The following is a 22,551-nucleotide window of genomic DNA, read 5'->3' as shown; positions in this document are numbered from 1 at the left end:
ACCATCTATAAAAATGAGAAATAAAACCATGTGAGAATTACAGAAATTTTCCAATTGAATGTTCCAGGTAAGATTTATGCAAGCATATTTGCAAAGAAGCTAAGAAAAATTGGAAGAGAAGTTTGAAGAACAAAGGATTCAGGCAAATAAAGAAGGATCACATTTTTACTTTTAGACAGATGGCTGAGAAATCAGGAGATATAAACAAGAATCTGTTTAAGTTTTGTAGATCTATAAAAGGAATAAGGGTGCTTAAGGATCAAAGCTGTATAGCTGAGAGGAGACCTCCACATAGCTTTTAGAGGAATGCAGAGAACCGACCAGGGATTCTGACCTAATATCCAATCCTTACCTTCTCGTGGTGCACCCTGTTAGGTACCTACCTGGATACTGAACAAACGAGGATGGGCTAGCAATTTGGGAGGATTTAGCCGAACAAATTGTATTCTTATTGGTTAAACCAAAATAAAAAATGATGATACAACATGACAAAATTTCATGCCAGCTGGCGTCGCACAGTTAAACAAGGCCCCTGTTGTTTTCACCAGGGAACCAAGGCGAACAGCGAAAAGTTAGCTACTGGAACAAATCCGAAAACACACCGCAACTCAACATCACCAGAGTTAAAGATCGGAACTATCAACATAAGAAGCCTGAATGGCAAAGAAATGGACCTAGCTGAGGAATTAGATAAGTACCAGACCGACATAAGAGGAGAGACTGAAACAAAAAAGACAAAAACTGGTGAAATCTTTCTGAGCAATAAATACAAAATGTTATATTCAGGCAATGACAATCAAGGAAAAGAAGGAGTAGCCATAGTATTCAACACAAAATATGACGCTAATCTTCTGGAATGGCAGGCAGTCTCAAGTAATGTGGGCAAATATGAGAATGGGGAACTGGACAAGGAGACTTATTTGTACCTATAGTCCCACAGAAGGTTCTACTAAGGTAGAAGTGGAGGATTTTTTTGAGGCTTTAGAAAAAGCAATGACACAATGAAAAAGGAAAAGTTGGTCCTTGTCGGGGATCTAAATAGCAGAGTAGGAAATGATTGTCAGACATACAAAAATATTTTGGGAAAATTTGGAGAAAAGAGCAAAGCTAATAATAATGAAAAATATCTGTTGGATTTCTGCTCAGGAGATGGATTGGTTATTACTAACACCATATTCCAACATAAAAATGTGCACAAATTCACATGGAGAGAACAGGCAAGGATTAAGAAAAGTCTCATAACACTATTTTGTCTTGAGCAGGATAAAATTGAATTTCATATTGAAAAGAATAACATGCAAGAAAGTTTTAAAGCGAATAAAAGTTGAGCAGCTCTCAGATGTGAACTGTAGACTAAAATACACAAAGATTATTGAAGAAAAAATGAAAGAGTTTGAGAACAGGAACCAAACCTTGGAGATTCAGTGGCAAGCCTTGAAGAAAACCCTGATTGATTCAGCTAGAGAGGCATATGGTGAAGTTGTCTGCAAGGATAGAAAAATTAGAACTCCATAGTGGACACAGGAAGTTAAAGAGGCAGTGAAGGAAAAGAAGAAAGCATATCAAAAGTTCCTGGCAAATAAGTCAGCTTGTGCTCTCAGAGAATACTGAAAAAATGTAAGAAAGCTAAATAGTGTGTAAAACTAGCTAAACAAAAGTCATGGGAGGACTTTGGCAAGAATATAGAAAATAAATATCAAGATGGTGGCAAAATATTCTGGAGGTTGTTGAAGAAGCTTAGGAATGGAGGAAAGAGTGCTGTAAAAGGAGTTAGAAATGATAAAGGTGACATGAAAACAGGAAAAAAAGATATCCTGGAAGTATGGAGTAATTACTTTGAAAAACTGCTAAATGAAACAAGCAGTGATGACAGCACAGTGGTAAAAAACACTGACCAGGCATGCAGTCAGGAATACATATCCATACTGGAAGTAGAAAAAGTCAAAGGCTTGAAATGTGGAAAGGCAGCAGGAGTAGATGACATTTGACCAGAAATGCTGAAGTATGTGGTATAAAAGTCTTACAGTGGCTGCACTGCATAGTTCAGAAAGCCTGGACAGAGGGACGAATTCCCGATGATTGGAGTAGAGCTCTAATAGTACCCATATATAAAAAGGGAAATAAAACTGAATGTGAGAATTACAGAGGTATATCCCTACTGAGTGTTCCTGGTAAGATATATGCAAGTATACTTGAGAAATGGTTGAGAAGAATTGTGGAAGAAAAGCCTGGTGAAGAACAAGCTGGATTCAGGCCAAATAGAGGCTGTCAGGATCAGATCTTCATTTTACGAGAAATAGTCAAGAAAGAATGGGAATATAACAAAGATCTGTATTTAAGTTTTGTCAATTTGGAAAAGGCATATGACAAGGTGCCAAGAAAGAAGCTGTTCAATATGCTACAGTTATATGGTGTCAATGGGGCAATTGAGTTGTAAGTCAGCAGTTAGAATTGAAGGAAGTACAGGAAGATGGTTTAATGTTAAATCTGGTGTGAGACAAGGATGTACATTATCCCCTCTGTTATTCATTATCTATATGGATCACATCATGAAGGAAAGTGGTATTAAACATGATATCAAAATTGGAGATGTTAATGTCAGGTCTTTGCTTTATGCGGATGATGTTATACTTTTAAATAAATCCGCTACAAGTCTGCCAGATTCTCTGACTAAACTGAATAACTGTTGTAATAGATATGGTATGAAGGTCAGCAATAAGAAGACAAATACAATGAAAATAGGCAGAATCATTGAAAATGTCAACTGTGTTGTGAATGGAGAACCTGTGGAACAAGTAAAACATCTCAGCTACTTAGGCAAGATTTTTAGTGAAGATGGTAAATTAAATATAGAAATAAACAACAGAATCAGCAAAGCTGGTATTGCAGGAAGTCAATTGAATAAATTCATATGGAATAAGAGAGAAATTAGTCGGAACACTAAATTAGCTGTATACAAGACAGTGTTCAAACCAGTTTTAACTTATGGATCTGAGATCTGGGTTAGAAATAAAACACTTGACCAAAGACTAGAGACTGCAGATATGAGAGTCCTGAGAAAGATTATAGGCATGAACAGATTTCATCAATGGCAATATCATATTAAAAATGAGGATATTAGGAAAGAACTTGACACTGTCAGCATCAGGAATGCGTTAGCAGAGCTAATCTCAGGTGGTATGGTCACTTAAACCGAATGAGCGAGGAAAGATTAGCAAAGCAAGTGTTCTCTGCCAGGTTGGCAGCAAAATGACCGAAAGGAAGACCGAGATATAGGTGGATTGATACGGTACAAAGTGCCTTAGACGATAGAAATATAAGATCTGATAATGTTGGAGTCTTGACGAGTAACAGACTGATTTAGAGGAAAATTGTAGATAGGAAGTTAGTAATGATGTAAATTTTTCATGTAGTACCATCATATCATGTACACCCCTTGAGGGTACATGGCAGGAATTTGATGATGATGATAAAAAGAATATGACATGCTGCAAGGATAAAAGGTTCTTCAATACACCGTAGTTATATGGTGTATATGATGCCTAGAGAGCCATGCATTGCCTATTTTTAAGTTGTAAGTCAGCAGATAAAATTGAAAGGAATAGAAAGATGGTTTCATGTAAAACAAGGTAAGACAAGGATGAAGAATACTTCCACTCATTCACAGTCTACATGGATCACATTGATCAAAGCATCAAAACTTGTACGAAAACTGAAGATAAAGCTCTTTACTTTACGTATATGCCCACTGTAGCCCGATGTAGTTGTTTGTATACATTTCCCCCCCTTCTCTGTGTAAAATAATGAGTTAAGAACAGTAATTTAAATATTTCCCAAATGCCAAGGAGTAATTAGAACAAAAGTATCTTTTAGTGGTACATCAGTGAGCAGATTGTAATATCAAAGCTAACTGCAATGACTGAATTTTGAAGAATGTTATAATATAACATATTTCCTTATTGTGTTGCTGTGAATTAATAAATGAAAATTAGTAGCTAAAGATATAATATAGATTTTCCTGAAAACTTAATTAACTGAAAATATAGCTTCTTTTCTATATGCCCTTCACATGTAGCTGTACACCATCTTACAGATATACTACCTGAAAACATACACAAATGATTTATAAAAAAATAAAGAGAAAAGTGTGAGTAAAGTATCCTCACAGTTGACGAGGACCTAAGAACCATTCTAAGGACTTTTCGAATGAAAGTGAGTTGGTCTCATATGGTAACAGCAGGGTTTCAAGAAGATACATCAAATTCTTCCAGGAACTCTCAGGTTTCTTCACAACAGGCGGATTGTTCCCAGCAATAAATTAACAGATAATATATACTGGTCTCATAGCCTCAATTGTTTTGGTCATAATTCCAATTAAGCCAATGAGTTTAACACATAATCGAGAAGATTGGGATAGATCAGTAAATTTTAATAATGTATAAACAATTCCTTTCCAACATTGTGGTGCTTAAACCCAAATCTTCCTGATTGAAAGGAAAATACTGCCAAGTCTCTGAGACCACAGTGTGGTCTCAGACCAAAAGGCTTGTCAGTCAAGCAACTTGACTGTTATGAAATACAGCTATTCACCTGCATATTCTGTGTCTGTCAAATACATGTATTTTATGGCTGGTGTCTCATTTGCAGAGAAAAATCCTGCCTCCTGAATATTAGATCAACTAATTCAGGGCTGTCCAACCTTAGGTAATCCGAAGGTCACATTAAAAAAAAAAAAAAAAAGATTTATCCGAGGGCTGCATCCAGAATAATAAATACAGTACACATATTATATATGTTGGAACAAAACAGTGCAAGAACACTTCTTTGACACATCTAATATTTGAAAAATATGAGTATATAGGGATGTAAAAACATCAAATAAAATTACCAGCATCAAGATTATTGATTAGTGATGGAATTAAAATGTCTAATACGTATTTAATTCAAATTGTAATTTTATTTTTTCGTTCGTGAAAATCAAAACCCATAGGTGGGCTGTACAAAATCGCACCGTGAACCAGATGCAGCCCACGGCAGCGTTTTGGACAGCCCTGAACTAATTCACTGTGCTGAAAAGAAGGGATCCACATTCTGGTCTTTCAACCAATTATTACTTACTGTTACTCCCGATTAAGGTAGGAAGCCTCTAATTTACTGCAATTTAAATTTTATTCTGTAATCACTTGCCAATTTTCTGAATTGGTCTGGAATCTATCTTGCTTAATAACCTTATTCACAAAAAAAAGCCCTTTCCACATTAACAGAAGTAGTTTTTTTAATATCATCTTCAAATACATTTTGACAGTAGTGTTGCATATAAGTCTGCTGGGCAGAGGATAAGAACAGGGTTTCATGATATGACCACACACATAGTGAAAGGTTAATTATAAATTTTTTTTTATATAACGAAACCTGTGGTGAATTCATCACTAAAAACACACGTAATAACCACAGTAATGACTATTTAATTCATGAATATATAACACATTACTGCATGCATACTGAGATTCCATTGTAATCATGTGCCCTAACTGTATGTTATTCCTAGTATTGTTTAAACTACTGTACTGATGATGTCCCAAGATACTTGGGATGAAATATTTATGAATTAAATAGTCATTACTGTGGTTATTAAGTGTTTTTAGTAATTATAAATATAATATAGAGAAATGTTTAACTTATGCAAAAGGTGTACCTTTTAAACTCTGTAAACCTAAACAAATTTTTAACCATCTCATTAACATTTTGATTCAAAAACTACTTATTCTCTTATTGAAATCATCCAATTTTCTTTTCCTCGATGATTGCGTAAGATGCAGATATTCTCTTGCAAAATCAAAAATTCAAGCAAACTGCATTTAAATTTCACCATATCTGTTTTTGTTGCTGTCATTGGCAAAGATTTAAATTTCATTAGTCCCAAATTAATGCTAACTTTGACTTATCACTTAGAGAATAAAATTTACATGCTGAAGTCCATACATAACTCCTTCCCTGCAGTAAATTAACAGAATGTAACTATCTCATTACAGTACCTCTATTCTGTAGTTTTTTCAGTGAGCTAATATCTGTTGTAACAATTGATTCTACTTGGGCATATTATTATTAGATTTTAAGTGAGTCAATATATTACCTTGTTCATCACTTGTCGTATCTAATCCTTGAACATCTACTTCATTTGATGCAAGCTTGTGGGTGGTATCTGGCAATGAATCTGGAAAGGATTCTTCCAGTGACTAAAATAAAATAAGAAATTAATGAAATAAGATGGAGAATTACCAAATGAAATTATTGTTAAGAAAAATATCATATCATAATAATAAAGAATTAAGAGTATTTTTCAAAATATCAATCGATTGACAAACTAATTTCAGACTTTCCAACATTAACATTGCATAAAATAGAGGTTCTCAAGCTTTCTTGGTTCAAAATACCCTTATTGTCTGAGCAATTTTTTCATGGCACATCTAGTCAAAAAGAAATACCTAAGAGCTTAATTTATTAATTAGGTTCAAACTACTTACTAGTACTTGTGCCCTAAAAGCATAGTAGCCATTTAAGAATCACTGGCATAAACAACAAAAATAGAGATAAAAATATAGTTACTTAATAGTTACTGCTTGCGTGGTAATGCTACAGAAATATTGAAAACAGAATATTAAAAAAACAGTTATAGGCAGAACTGGAAAAGTAGTATTTCCAGTCTTATCAAGACTGCCTGGAATGCAGCAAGAAACTAAAGTGCTCCTAGTATAATAAACAAAAGTACAATATTTAGAGACTCCATAGCTCAGTCGGTATAGACAAAGCCCTTTGGTTGGAAAGACCTCAGTTCACTTCCTGTCCAAGATATGAGGAACCTTTAAATGGTCTCTTTCAAATAAGGGTGAGTTAGGGTCTCATACAGAGATTGGGTTTTTTCACCTAGAAACTCTGTTCCCCCCCCCCCACCCCCACACACACAGAAAAGGCAAAGTGGCCCCATTAATACATGTATCTACAGCCACAAAAATTCTCCCCCTCCCCAATGCTAGACTCTGCGACGAGCCAGTTGGGGTTTCCTACAGTTGCATAATCATGGCAGACCCTGCACCAAGTGGGATAACAGTGCCATAAAGAGGAAGAAGACAATATATAAATTTCATCTACATCCCAAAGACAGATTTATCTATGTCTCTGATGTAACTTAAGACTCATAAAAACTTAAAGGCAAGTATGTCATTAACGGAATCATAATATACGAGTTTTTTTAATAACGTTTCAAAAGTTGGATCATTTAGCATAATCAAGATCAAGAATGGGAGGTATTTTAAATCATGTTTGAACACTTAGAGAGCAAATACAATACAAGAGATGACAAGATAAGAATTAACTTTATTTGATGAACACCTTTAAACATACAAAGTACAATGAATAGAGTATAAATGATTCAACATTAGAAAAGACAAAGGGTGGAGTCATGAGAAAAGTTGTTCAAAACAATACAATTATAGATATTATTTCTGGAAAATTTTCCATGTTACTGCTCTAAATAAATATTAATTTTTATGGCTATTATGCCTATTTTTGTTTAGGAGTACCCCTTTTATGACATCACTGGCTATTTATTTATTTATTTTTTTTAAATGTCATTGGCTCAATTTTTAGGGCATTACTGATGTTTTAAAGATATAGATATATGAAGAATATAAGGAATAATTTTAGACATACCTTTGTAGGATACTCCTGGTTGTCATCTTATTGAGCGGCATCCAGTGTATGTCGATACTGAAGTATGACTGAAAGGAAGGTGAGGGAGTTGGAAATGTGGATATAGAGAGATGTGCGAGAATTGCAAGTAAGACACAAGGTATGTGAAATTTAAAAACCCGGATTTTAAGGGTGAGCGGTGAACGAAGGTGAAAGATAGAAATTTTATGGGGAAAGGAGAAGGATAGAGTATGACAAAACAAGATTAGGGGTTATAGGCAAAGCTGGAAAAGTAGTATTTCAAGTCTTATCAAGACTGCCTGGAATGCAGCAAGAAACTTAAGTGCTCCTAGTATAATAAACAAAACCACCGCTAATCTTGTTTCATCATATTCTATCTTTCTCCTTTCCCCATAAAATCTCTATCTTTTACTTTCTTCCCAAAGAATTCACTGCCCACCCTTAAAACCCGGGTTTTTAAATTTCACATACCTTGTGTCTTATAGTATGCCCACAGATTCGAGATCCTCCGACACTTCTGCGCATGTCAACAGAAGGAGAATCCATTCCGATAATAGGGTAATCAATCCGTATTGTGGGATGAGTTGTTTATTATTACACGTCAGAAAATTAACTTCTCTTTTATGATCATTGTAGTTAACTATGTTGCTTGTATAACAGTTTGAAAATTTTACCTATAAAGCACGTGATTTCACATGTTAGCGATTAATTCATATGTCCTTCATTTCTTTCTCCCCTTCAGCATGAATCGACTATTCTTGGCAAGTCTCCAAGCGCAGCTCTCTAAAGTGGGAGCATACTATACCTGCAATTCTCCCACATCTATCTCCACATTTCCAACCCCCCCCTTCTTCCAGTCATACTTTAGCAATATTGCCATATGCCGCTCAATAAGATGACAACCAGGAACATCCTACAAAGGTATGTCCAATATTATTCCTTCCTTATATTCTTCATATATCTATATATTTAAAACATCAGTAATGCCCTAAAAACTGAGCAGAAAGCTAATGACATTATAAAAGCTTACTCCTAAACAAAAATAGGCAAAATAGCCATAAAAATCATTATAATTATTATTGTCAGAGATCTCTAGGAAGTCAAGGACTCATTGAGGAAGGGTATAAATCATCTACACCAGATGTCGTATCTTTTCTTAACTTCATTCACACGGATACACCCACTCCTTCAACAGGCAAACTGTTCCACCCACTCACTTCTATGTGAGAAAAAAAATTGAGCTCTCACTTCTTTCTTCAATGAGCACAAACTTCCATGGACATTCTCTTATTCTCTCCCACTTTCCATATAATGAAAACGTTCACTGGTTAATAACCTATAACTCCTCTTCAGGAGTTTAGACCTCTATCAATTCCTTTCTCTCCTGTCTACAGTAAACATTTCAATCTGTTCTTGTAATCTATATTCCATAATCCCAATATCATCCTTGTTGCTCTTCCATATTCGCTTCTACAGCTTCTTTACACTTTCAGAACACAGGAGGACCAAATCTGTGCACAGTCAGTAGTCAAGGTGGGTCATATCATTTTGCCTTGTAAAGAAGCAAAATGTATATACCGATATACAGCGCATTCTATATGCACTGTATATCAGCAGCATCCCTGACTGACCTACCTACCTATGCATCATCAGCAAATAAACATCTCCTGTGAGATCCTTATCAATATCATCAATGTATAAATCAAACAACAATGATTCAAGGAGTAATCCCTGGAGTATACTACTAGTCACCTTAAATTTGGTAGATTCACACCTAACATATACTACTTTCTGATATCTGTCAGCCATCCACTTATCCAAGTCAATATTTTTATACTCTAATCCCACATTCTCCAGTTTATGCAACAGCCTTTCATATGGTATATCAAATGCCTTAGCAAAGCCTAACAGCATCAAAGTGTATCCATTTCTTTCATTCAAGTCAGCTGTAACATTATTATAAAATATGTGGAAATTGACAGACAGTTTGCAAACAACAGCATCGCTAAAGGGAGGTTGTTGTTTGCAAACTGTCTGTCAATCCATTTCTGTATGTGAGTTCTTGCCAACTTCTCTAAAATCTTCACCATCACTACAGACATTAGTAGGTTAGTAGTTAGACATCGGTTTTTTGCATCACTCTTGAACAATGGAACTCTCACACATTTCTTCCACTCCTGTGGGAACTTTCTTGAGCTGAGACTCATGTTGCACAAACATGTCAAACTATTATATTATAAATAATATAAACTATTGACTTGGATAAGTGGGTAGCTGACATATAGGTATCAGAAAAGGGTACATGGCAAGTGTGAATATCCTAGGGATCAGTCAATGGATATTATACAGGGTGATCAAAAAATTAAAGTATCCCTGTTTAAGACCTTGTGGAGTGCCACCTAGTGATTGGAATGCTGAGAAACTTTACAGAAATGCATTGTGCATCATGAAAAAAAGATATCTGAGAAGGAAAAAAGTTCCAAAATTCACCATCAGGGAGTGCTATATGACGTACCGAACGTAGATGTAGTGCTTTATCTGTGTGCATGTGTGTAAAGAGGAGGAAAGCGATACAAGCATAAATAATATGTTTTTATTCACTTCAATTATGCATTCTCCCAATAAACCCTGTCTTTGAGAAATCCCCAGAGCCAGAAGTGACAGGGGGTCAGATCAGGTGAACAAGGCAGCCATGCAGTGGGAAATGCACAGCTGATTACTCTGGATTCTGAAAAGAACTTTCTATACAGGTCTATTGATGTGTGGAGGAGGCCCCATCCTTCATGAAAATGTCTGAATCCATGACAAGTGCTGCTGTCACTGTAGCACAACAAAATTGTTCATCATCAAAGAAGAATGGTCCAATGAGAAACAAAGCTGTAAACCCACAGCAGACAGTAACTTTGGGTGAATGCAAAGGAATGTGTCAGAATGCATGCAGGTTTTGCAAAGCCCATTCCCAGCTCTGTTCAGGTGAAAGTGAGCTTCATCTCCCCACAAAATCATCCACAACCACGTAACATCTAACTCCACTTGAGCAAGGAATATTAAAGCAAATGTCAATTGACTTTCAAAGTCCAGCAGTCATGACTCCTGTGTCGGGATTATCTTGAATGGGAAGAAATACAGAATCTTCCATAGCATTTTTTCTGACAGTTGTGTAAGGCACATCCATGTGTCTTGATAAGCACATGCACTGCAGGAACTAACGCTGTTATTCATGGCCTGCTCCATAACAGCAGTAACAATGTCATTCACTTGCAAACTGATTTGTTTGCAATCCCTGCTGGGTCTAACTCCCAATGATCCCTTTCCTTCAAAACAACTGATCACTGGTCGCAGGGCACACGGAAATAGTGGATCTGATTGACATTTGTTCAGGTGACAAAATTTGCAGAGTGCAGTAACAGCATTGCAATTGTTTAGGTAGTACAGCTTCATGAGCAAAGCATGTTGGGGACATGGTTAGTGCCATCACTGCAGATGGTATTAACAACCAGAATGAAGGGAAAAATCCCATGCCCATTTTTTAAACCCTCCTGGCACCTGCCAAGTTGTGTAATATGCAAATTCCATGCATTTGGTGTTTACAATTCCCTTGTGGTGAATTTTGGAACTACTTTTTTTTTCACCTCAGATATTGCTTCTGCATAATGTTTCGCATCGAATGGATCACTGGATGGTGCTCCATAAGACCCTAAACAGAAATACTTTCATTTTAATCACCCTGTATATGTAAATAGTAGATTATACTGAGTAATATCTGAGTTAATTCAGCATTCAGAAGATGGTTTGAACATATAATCAGGTGTTAGACTATGGAGCACATCCCTGGTGTCATTCATCATCTATTTAAATTACAATCACATTATGCAGAAAAGTGGCATTAAACCTGATATGAAATTGGAATGTTAATCCAAGTTCTTTATGCTATGTAGATGATGTCACATGCTTAAACAATACAGAAGAAGTCTGCAAGATTCTTTAACTAAATTGAATAACTGTTGGAACAAATCTGGTACGAAAATAAGTATTAACAAGACACACTACAAAACAGACAAGGACACAGAAAATGTTAACTACATCTCCAGAATGGGAAATCTATAGAACAAGTACATTTCAGAAATTTAGACAGAATTTTAGTAACTGCCAATAAAATTTATAAATAAACAGGAGAAATAAATCTGGTTTGGTTGGAAGTCAAAAGAGAAATTTTATATGTTAATAACAGAAAAATTATCAAAACCATAAACTAGCTGTACATAAGACAGGATCACTGATCAAGAGAGACCACAGATAGTATTAATTGCAGAATCATATTAAAAATGAAGATGTCAGGAAGAAAGCTGACATCAGTAGCATTCAAGAATGTGTGTGTAGAGTAATATAAGGTTATGAAAGTTTATTTTTTCACTTGGTTAGAGTATAATAAAATTAGTTTAATCCTTTATCCAAGTGTGAGCAAACAAAGTTTGCGCCTGAAGTATCTTCAGGACTAGGGTAAAGTGATACAACACCAGGGCAACTCGTTGCAAAGGTGGAGAAAGCTACCAACACTCCTAACTCAGTATCTCCTATAATGCAAAACACATCTCCTTGCGGATATGTCTAATGTTATGCATTAAAGGAAGGGCCACTACCCAGACTAATTTCGACCTTTATTGAGGTCTCTTCAGTGGGAGCCAGGCCCTAGTGGAAATACCAGGCAGAAGCATTAGTAGGTCATCTCTACCTATAGGAGTTGCCAAATGGTGTGCCACCCTTTTTTAATAAATTACTCTGGATTTAGAGAAAGATGTTGAAAGTTTATTTATTTTTTCACTTGGTTAGAGTATAATAAAATTAGTTTAATCCTTTATCCAAGTGTGAGCAAACAAAGTTTGCGCCTGAAGTATCTTCAGGACTAGGGTAAAGTGATACAACACCAGGGCAACTCGTTGCAAAGGTGGAGAAAGCTACCAACACTCCTAACTCAGTATCTCCTATAATGCAAAACACATCTCCTTGCGGATATGTCTAATGTTATGCATTAAAGGAAGGGCCACTACCCAGACTAGTTTCGACCTTTATTGAGGTCTCTTCAGTGGGAGCCAGGCCCTAGTGGAAATACCAGGCAGAAGCATTAGTAGGTCATCTCTACCTATAGGAGTTGCCAAATGGTGTGCCACCCTTTTTTAATAAATTACTCTGGATTTAGAAAATCCACTTTGTTTGCTCACACTTGGATAAAGGATTAAACTAATTTTATTATACTCTAACCAAGTGAAAAAATAAACTTTCAACATCTTTCTCTAAATCCAGAGTAATTTATTAAAAAAGGGTGGCACACCATTTGGCAACTCCTATAGGTAGAGATGACCTACTAATGCTTCTGCCTGGTATTTCCACTAGGGCCTGGCTCCCACTGAAGAGACCTCAATAAAGGTCGAAACTAGTCTGGGTAGTGGCCCTTCCTTTAATGCATAATATTAGACATATCCGCAAGGAGATGTGTTTTGCATTATAGGAGATACTGAGTTAGGAGTGTTGGTAGCTTTCTCCACCTTTGCAACGAGTTGCCCTGGTGTTGTATCACTTTACCCTAGTCCTGAAGATACTTCAGGCGCAAACTTTGTTTGCTCACACTTGGATAAAGGATTAAACTAATTTTATTATAATATAAGGTTACTATGGTCACTTAAACAGAAGTAGAGAGAAGAGGTTAGAAGAAAGATGTCTGCCAGGATGGAAGGGAAAAAAAAATACTCAGAGGATGACATCTCTCTGTGGTGACCTATATCTAAGCAGACAAACACAGTTAAAATACTACCAAGGAAATTAAATTAAATGTAAGATCTGACATTACTGGAATACTGACAAACAGAAGATTAAATTAGAGAAAAATTAATGAAATTATGAAAAGTCAACTTTATCAGAGTTCCAGATTAACATAAGCATCAATGGAAAACAAAGGGAACTAGCAAAAGAATTGGTAAAGTACCAGGTTGACATAATAGGTTTGAATGAAACAAAGAATACAAAAACAGGTGATATCTTTCTAAGCAACAAATACAAAATACTATATGATCAGGGAAAGGAAGGAGTACCTATAGTATTCAATACAAAACATGAGAATAATTTTCTTCAATAGCAGGAAATATCAAGTTAAGTGATGTGGGCAAAACATCAGAATGGAAAACTGGACAATGAGACTTATTTGTGCCTGTTATGCAATAGAAGGCTCTTTTAAAGAAAAAGTGGAGGAATTTTAAGGCATTAGACAAGCAGATGACAATGAAAAAAAAACCTTGGTGCTTGTTGGAGAAACTAAACAGAGAGTAGGAAATGATTACCAGACGTGTTTTGGGAAAATTTGGAAAAAATGCAAAACAAATAATAATAGTAGTACCTGCTGGATTTTGGTTCAGGATATGGAGTAGTTATTAGTAACAATATGTTCCAACAGATGCACAAATTCACACGAGGAGAATATGTAAGAAATAAGAAAAGTCTAACTGACAATGTTTTCCCACTGGTTCAGGACACAAAAGTGTATTGAGAGTTTGAAATCTAAAGTGATCACTACTTAGTGTTGAGCAGGATAAAATTGAATTTCATATCAAAAAGAAGAGTGTGTAAGAAAATTTTAAAACGAATCAAAGTTGAGCAGCTTTCAGATATTATTCAGGAAAAAATGAAAGAGTTTGAAAACAAGAACTTCACCTTGGAGATTTAGTGGAAAACCCTGAAGAAAATATTGATTTAGAGGCATGTGATGAGGTTGTTTTCAAGGATAGAAAAATCAGAATTCCAATGTGGACTCACGAAGTTGAAGAGGCAGTGAAGGAAAAGAAGAAAGCATATTGAAAGTTCTTGTAAAAGTTCAAGTAAGTCAACTTGTGCTCTTAGAGAATATGAAGAAAAATGCAAGAAAGCAAAGCATTTTGCAAAGCTAGCTAAACAAAATCCATGGGAAGACTTATGTAAGAAAATAAAAAATAATTATCAGAAGGTGACAAAATATTCTGTAGGCTATTAAAAATATTAGAAATAGATGAAAGAGTACCGTAAATGGAATCAAAGATAATAGAGATGACATGAGAACTGATGATAAATATATTCTAGATGTCTAGAGTGATTACTTTCAAAGACTGCTAAATGAAACAAGCAGTGACAGCATGGTGGAAGAAAACACTCACCAGGAATGCATTCAGGAATAGATATCAATACTTGAAATAGAAAAAAAAAAGCCATCAAAAACCTGAAATGTGTAAAGGCAGATGGATTATACATGACCAGAAATGTTCACATATGGAGGTATAAAAGTCTGCTTGACTTCACTGCATAATTCATAAGGCCTGGTGAGTGGGTCGAATTCCAGATGATTAGAATAGAGCTCTCATAGTAACCATCTATAAAAAAAGGGAACTGAATATGACAAAATTATGGAAGGGCAACTTACAGTACAAGATGGCTTCAGGCCAAACAGTTGAGAAATCATGAGAATATAACAAAAGTTAAATACAGATCTTTGTTAATCTGGAAGAGGGACATGACAAGAGAAAAGCTGCATTTATGCTCAAAACAATGCTCAAAAAGACTCAGGTCTAGGTTGATTGATTCAGTAAAATGTGCTTTAAAAGAAACCAGAAATATAAGATCTGATAATATTGGAGTCTTGACAGATACAACTATATGGTATAAATAGGACATTATATCAAGTAATACAGTATGTGCATGTGTGTGTGTGTGTGTGTGTGTGTGTGTGTGTGTGTGTGTGTGTGTGTGTGTATATATATATGAGTAGTATGTCAGCAGTTAGAACTGAACATTATATCAAGCAATACAGTATATATATATATATTTGAGCAGTAAGTCAGCAGTTAGAATTGAAGAGGTATAAGAATATGGTTTGTTGTGAAATCAGATATAATACAAGACTGCACATTATCACCACTGTTGTTTATTGTCTATAGGGAATACAGTATGTAGGAAAATAGTATTAAACCAAATAGATATCAAAATTGGATATTTAATCTCAGCTATACTTCTAAATAAATCCAGTATAAGCCTGCATGATTCTCTGACTAAATTGAATAACTGCTGTAATAAATTTGGTATGAACATCAACAATAAAAGGACAATGAAAATAGACAGAAACTTTATCTGTATCCTGAATGGAGAACCTACAGAACAATTAAAATATTTCAGCTATTTAGGCACAATTGCTAGTGAAGATGGCAAATTAAATTTGGAAATAGCAGAATTAGAAAAGCTGGTATGATAGGAAGTCAACTGAATTTGTATGGAATAAGAAAGAAATTATTCAAAACACTAAACTAGCAGTATATAAGAAAGTGCTCAAATAAATTGGGGAAGTGAACAGATGGCATCAATGACATTATCACATTAAAAATGAGGATATTAGGAAAGAATTTGACATTTTTAGCATTGAGGAATAGATTAGCAGAGCTAATCTCAGGTGGTGTGGTCACTTAAACAGAATGGGATAGTAAAGTAAAGCAGACATGTTCCTTGTCATAAAAAATGCTTGAGAAGAAACCAGAAATATAAGCTTTGATAATATTGGAGTCTTGACAGATAACAGATTAATTTGGAGGAAAATTGTTGATAGGAAATTATAATGTAATTTTTTACATGTAGTACTATCATATGATCCTATACACTAAGGTTACAATTGAGCAAACTGCTGACAACGACAAAAATTATGAATAACAAATACAGTATCATGAACTTAATGTATACTTAATCACGGTATTCTGTATATCCACTGAGATATATCAGGAATTTGGTAATGAAAAAGATCAAAAAGAAGAGATTCAAAAATGGTCAAACTCTTATGTTAAATTATAATGATTAATAATTAACAGACAAGAAATTATCTTCTGGTTTTTAATCCAACACTAAAGCGTAAGCATAGTTTGAGTGCGAGGCATCTTCATGACTAGACTAAAATAAGAATATAAGTTTTTGTCAATCATAATTTACTTGTTAACCAAGCAAAAAAAAAAAAAAACATCTGCAATTATCTCCGACTGAGAGTATTTTAATAATATGATAATAAACCATCATCATCATATTCCTGTCATGTACCTCAAGGGACAGGATATGATAGTACTACATGAAAAATTTACATCATTACTAACTTCTTATATACAATTTTCCTCCAAATCAGTCTGTTACTTGTCAAAATCCCAACATTATCAGATCTTACATTTCTATTGTCTAAGGCACTTTTTACCATATCAATCCACCTATATCTTGGTCTTCCGCTGGGTCGTTTTCCTGCCAACCTGGCAGAGAACACCTGTTTTGCTAATCTTTTCTTGCCCAATCTGTTTAAATGACCATACCACCTGAAATTACCTCTGCTAACGCATTCCTGGATGCAGACAATGTCAAGTTCTTTCCTAATATCCTCGTTTTTAATATGATATTGCCATTGATGTTAACTGTTCACGGCTCTAATATTTCTCAGGACTCTAGTCTTTTGTCAAGTGTTTTACTTCTGACACAGCTCTCAGATCCATAAGTTAAAACTGGTTTGAACACTGTCTTGTATACAGCTAATTTAGTGTTCTGAATAATTTCTCTTATTCCATATGACTTTATTCAATTGACTTAGTACCATACCAGCGTTGTTGATTTTGTTGTCTATTTCCATATTTAATTTACCATCTTCACTAAAAATCGTGCCTAAGTAGATGAAATGTTTTACTTGTTCTATAGGTTCTCCATTCACAATGCAGTTGACATTTCCAATGATTCTGCCTATTTTCATTGTCTTTGTCTTTTTATTGCTGACCTTCATACCATATCTATTACAACAGTTATTCAGTTTAGTCACAGAATCTTGCAGACTTGTAGCAGATTTAACTAGTAATTAATTTACGGAATTAACTACGCATATAAAGTAAATTAATTAAAAATAACTTTAATGAATCACTTCTATATTTCGACAATGTCACATTGTCATCTTCAGGAACATAAAGATATGGTATGTGCACTACAGGAACTAACAAAGCAAATGAGGAAGAAATTAAGACACTAATTTTGTTCCTAAAGTCCTAATGGTGCCCTCTTGCGGGCTAATTTGGTAGTCTTGGCCGTTGGGCTGAAGTTCTCATAATGAAAGTCTCCCAAATTTGGGGCAGTTTCATGCACCCAAATTTGTTGAGGTTAGGAACGTTTTTTAGAGCTGCTGAAGATTCTTTGAATAATCTTTCGTATTTAAACTTGCTGCGATGGATTATTTTTGTCTTCTTCCAACGAATTTCACCAGCCCAGAGCGGCTGTACTGGTGAAATCGGATGTAGTCTTGGTGTTCTGAAATCCTGATATTTGTTGTTCTGCCTGTTTGGCCAAAGTAGGACAATTTGCAGCTGCAAGGGACCTGGTATACACCAGGTAGGTCTAGGGGAAGTGGTTGGTCTTTGGTAGAGCGGATATCAAGTAAAAGCAAAAATGTACATGGCAGAATGATTTTAAAGAATGCCGATGGCAGGGAGGTAACTGAATCAGTTGATATAGGTGAGTTACTGAGTGAGCACTTTGCAAGAATATATCATCCAGGTGGTGACATTGCAGAAACGAATGTACCAGTAGATTATACGGGAATTGTGGTGAATGAAGTGGAGGTGAGTAGTCTATTGCATAACCTCAATGTCAATACATTTGTGGGATTGGATGGCATACCAGCTCTTGTTGTATGAGAAGCAGCTAAAGAATTGGCAGTACCCTTGACCATTTTGTTTAATTTGAGTCTCGGGTCTGGGTTAGTCCCAAGGAGGTAGAAAGAGGGGAAAATAGTTTCACTGCATAAAGGTGGTTCCAAGACTGCTGTTTTAAATTACCGACCGATTAGCAGATCAGGAATCATTGTCAAGGTCTTAGAGAAATTAGTCAAGAAAAGAATACAGGATTGGATAGATGAAAATGGGATATTGTATGGCGGACAACATGGTTTTGTGAAGGGTAGATCATGCCTCAGTAACTTGCTCACGTTTTATAACACAGTGACGGCTGAACTGGATGGGGGTAATGAGTTTACAGTAATACTACTGGACCTTACCAAGGCTTTTGATAGGATACCACATAGAACCCTAATCAGTAAACTGGAGCAGATGGGGATAGTATAGGGTTGGTGAGATGGATAGGTAGGTGGTTGAAGTAGATTTACCAGAGAGTGGTTTATTCAGGAGCGGAGTCTAAAAGAGACGGCTTGTGACTAGTGGAGGGCCACAGGGCTCTGTTCTTGGACCACTGCTTTTCAATTTGTTCATCATTGATATAGGAAAGGATTTGAGAGGAAGTGTTCACTTGTTTGCTGATGATGCAAACTTGGGTAGAGCAATTATGAGTGCACAGGATGTCAAAATTTTACAGGATGATTTGGATAGTTTGGAGGACTGGGCTAGGAAAAATGGATGTCAATTTAATGTGCCGAAGTGTGAGGTTATGCACTTTGGGGTGAAAAGAATAGCAGCAGTATATCGCATTGGTGGAACCGTACTCCAGGAGATTGATGAGGCCAGGGATTTGGGAGTGTTGGTGGATAGGGAATTGAAGTTTAGGGGACACATTGCAAAAGTGACTAAAACAGCTCACCAAATCACTTGGCTTCTGAAAAATACTTTAACATGCAGAGAGACAAACAAGTTGTTGTTCCTCTGTATCGAGCCTTGATAAGACCCCATCTGGACTACTGTGCCCAGTTATGGGCACCAGGGTTTCTTCGTGGTGGGGAGGAAGTGGATAGGATCCAGAGACGAGTGACCAAGATGATAGCAGGTCTGTGGAATGAACCTTATGAGAATAGATTGAAGATTTGTGGGTTGCAGAAATTGGTCGATAGGCGAAAGAGGGGTAATATGATTGAGACATTCAAATTACTGAAGGGTTTCTATAAGATTGATCCAGAAGATATTTTTGAAAATAATACTGGTGGTGGGAGGACTAGGGGCCATGAATGGAAACTGGGCAAGAGTGTGGTTGACAAGGGTGTTAGAGCTAGGTTTTTTACTTGGAGAGTAATGAATGAGTGGAATAAGCTTCCAGAGTCTGTTGTGGATGCTACGACCATGAATGAGTTCAAGGCAAGGTATGATAGATACTGTGTGAATGTCGAATAGTTGTTCTTGACATGATGTTAGGGCCTCCCTCGATGAGTCTGTCGACTCCTTGGAGTTGCCCGGAACAATAATAATAATAATAATACCTACCTGGATACTGAACAAATGAGGATGGGCTGGCAATTTGGGATTTAGCTGACCAAATTGTATTCTTATTGGCTTAAACCAAAATACAAAATGATGATATAACATGATAGAATTTCATGCTGGCTGGGGTGTTGCCCATTTAAACAAGACCCCTGTTGTTTTCGCCAGGGAATCAGGGCAATCGCGAAAAGCCAGCTACTGGAACAAATCTGAAAACACAACTCAACATCACCAACCCAACATAAGAAACCTGAATGGCAAAGAAATGGTGCTAGTTGAGGAATTAGATAAGTACCAGATCGTCATAATAGGGATGACTGAAACAAAAAAAGACAAAAACTGGTAAGATCTTTCTGAGCAATAAATACAAAATGTTTTATTTAGGCAATGATAATCAAGGAAAAGGAGTAGCCATAGTATTCAACACAAAATACCAGGCTAATCTTCTTGAATGGCAGTCAGTCTCAAGTAGAGTGATGTGGGCAAATATGAGAATCGGGAACTGGACATTGAGACTTATTTGTGCCTATAGTCCCACAGCAGGTTCTACTAAGATAGAAATGGAGAAATGTTTTGAGGCTTTAGAGAAAGCAATTGACACAATGAAAAAGGAAAAGTAGGTATTTATTGGAGATCTAAATAGCAGACTAGGAAATGATTAATAAACATGGAAAAATATTTTGGGAAAAAAGAGCAAAGCTAATATTAATGCAAATACCTGTTGCATTTCTGCTCAGGACATGGACTGGTTATTACTAACACCATGTTCCAACATAAAAATGTGCCTCTTCTCTCCAAATTCACATGGAGAGAAGAGGCAAGGAATAAGAAAAGTCTCATTGACTGTGTTATTGTTGATAGTGATGTCTTCTCCCTGGTACAGGACATCAGAGTATACAGAGGATTTGAAATTGGAAGTGATCACTATTTAGTCTTGAGCAGGATAAAATTGAATTTCATATTGAAAAGAAAAACATGTAAGAAAGTTTTAAAGTGAATAAAAGTTTAGCAGCTTGCAGATGTGAGCTGTAGACTAAAATACACAAAGATTATTGAAGAAAAAATGAAAGAGTTTGAGAACAGGAGCCAATTTGAGATTCAGTGGCAAGCCTTGAAGAAAACCTGTTTGATTCAGCCAGAGAGGCATGTGGTGAGATTGTCTGCAAGGATAGAAAAATCAGAACTCCATGGTGGACACAGGAAGTTAAAGAGGCAGTGAAGGAAAAGAAGAAATCATATCAAAACTTCCTGCCAAATAAGTCAGCTTGTGCTCTTAGAGAATACTGAGACAAATGTAAGAAAGCTAAACACTGTGTAAAACTAGCTAAACAAAAGTCATGGGAAGACTTTAGTAAGAAAGTAGAAAATGAATATCAAATAGTGGGAAGATATTCTGGAAGTTGAAGAAGCTCAGAAATGGAGGAAAGAGTGTTGTAAATAGAAGTAGAGATGATAAAGGTGACATGAAAACTGGAGAAAAAGATATTCTTGAAGTATGGAGTAATTACTTTGAAAATTGTTAAATGAAACAGGCAGTGATAGCAAAGTGGTAAAAAACACTCAACAGGCATACAGTTAGGAATACATATACATACTTGAAGTAGAAAAAGCCATCAAAGGCTTGAAATGTGGAAAGGCAGCAGGACTAGATGATATTCAACCAGAAATGCTGAAGTATGGTGTTATGAAAGTCTTACAGTGGCTACACTGCATAGTTCATTAAGCTTGGACAGAGGGACGAATTCCTGATGATTGCAGTAGAGCTCTCATAGTACCCATAAATAAAAAGGGAAATACCTCTGTAATTCTCACTGTAGAGCTTTCTCGGAAGTGAAACGGTGCTTCAATTTGACACAGTTGGGGATCACTTTGTTATCCCGGCAGCGTTTTAGGAACGTCAGGCGATTTATTTGCCTCGATATCTTTAACCTCAGTTTGCCGTATTGACGGGCCTTTCGTGCGATTCCTTAATACGAGACCGTACTACTTACCTCCCCATTGAATATAATCCGACCAGCTCTCAGATTAGAACTATCCACAGACTCCTTAAGAAAGTCACTTCTTGGCCTGTGGAAGTCACCAACAAGCTTAAACCTTATAACTCTAGACCACCCCGATTATATGGACTCCCAAAAATACATAAACAAAATGTGCCATTACGTCCCATAGTGGATGGCATTGATTCCCCCACATATAAATTAGCCAAACATTTAGCCAAAACGCTCACACACTACACTGGCAACACACCATCACACATAAAAAACTCGGCCCACTTTAAAGCCAGTATAGAAAACCTCACACTCCAACACACTGACATAATGGTCAGTTTTGACGTCTCCTCCCTATTCACTAATGTCCCACTCAAAGAAACCCTTGAGCTCATCCAAGCCAAGTTTCCTCCCGATATCTCAGCCCTATTTCAGTTCACAATGAACTCAGGCTATTTCGTTTGGCAAGGAAAGTTCTACAAACAGATAGAGGGGACAGCCATGGGTTCACCACTTTCCCCACCCTTGGCCAATTTCTTCATGGAGACATTTGAAGAAAAAGCCTTAAACTCCGCCCCACAAAAACCCACTATTTGGCTTCGTTATGTGGATGATGTGTTTGCTATTTGGCCACA

General features: G+C 36.2%; 1 protein-coding gene across 1 annotated transcript in view; it reads right to left on the bottom strand.

Moving 5' to 3' along the window:
• Positions 1 to 22,551, bottom strand: part of LOC150092545 (uncharacterized) — a 335,783-nt gene that overhangs the window by 127,934 nt on the left and 185,298 nt on the right. Inside the window, exon 9 of the mRNA XM_090414232.1 lies at positions 6,134 to 6,236. Coding sequence (XP_090270358.1) covers positions 6,134 to 6,236 — 103 coding nt within the window. The remainder of the gene's footprint in view (positions 1 to 6,133; positions 6,237 to 22,551) is intronic.

The sequence above is a fragment of the Typopeltis vanoorti genome, chromosome 25 (assembly GCF_054136105.1).
Source record: "Typopeltis vanoorti isolate ZY-2024b chromosome 25, IOZ_Tvanoo_1.0, whole genome shotgun sequence".
Taxonomy (NCBI): Eukaryota; Metazoa; Arthropoda; class Arachnida; order Uropygi; family Thelyphonidae; genus Typopeltis; species Typopeltis vanoorti.
This window is presented reverse-complemented; position numbering and strand designations above follow the sequence as displayed.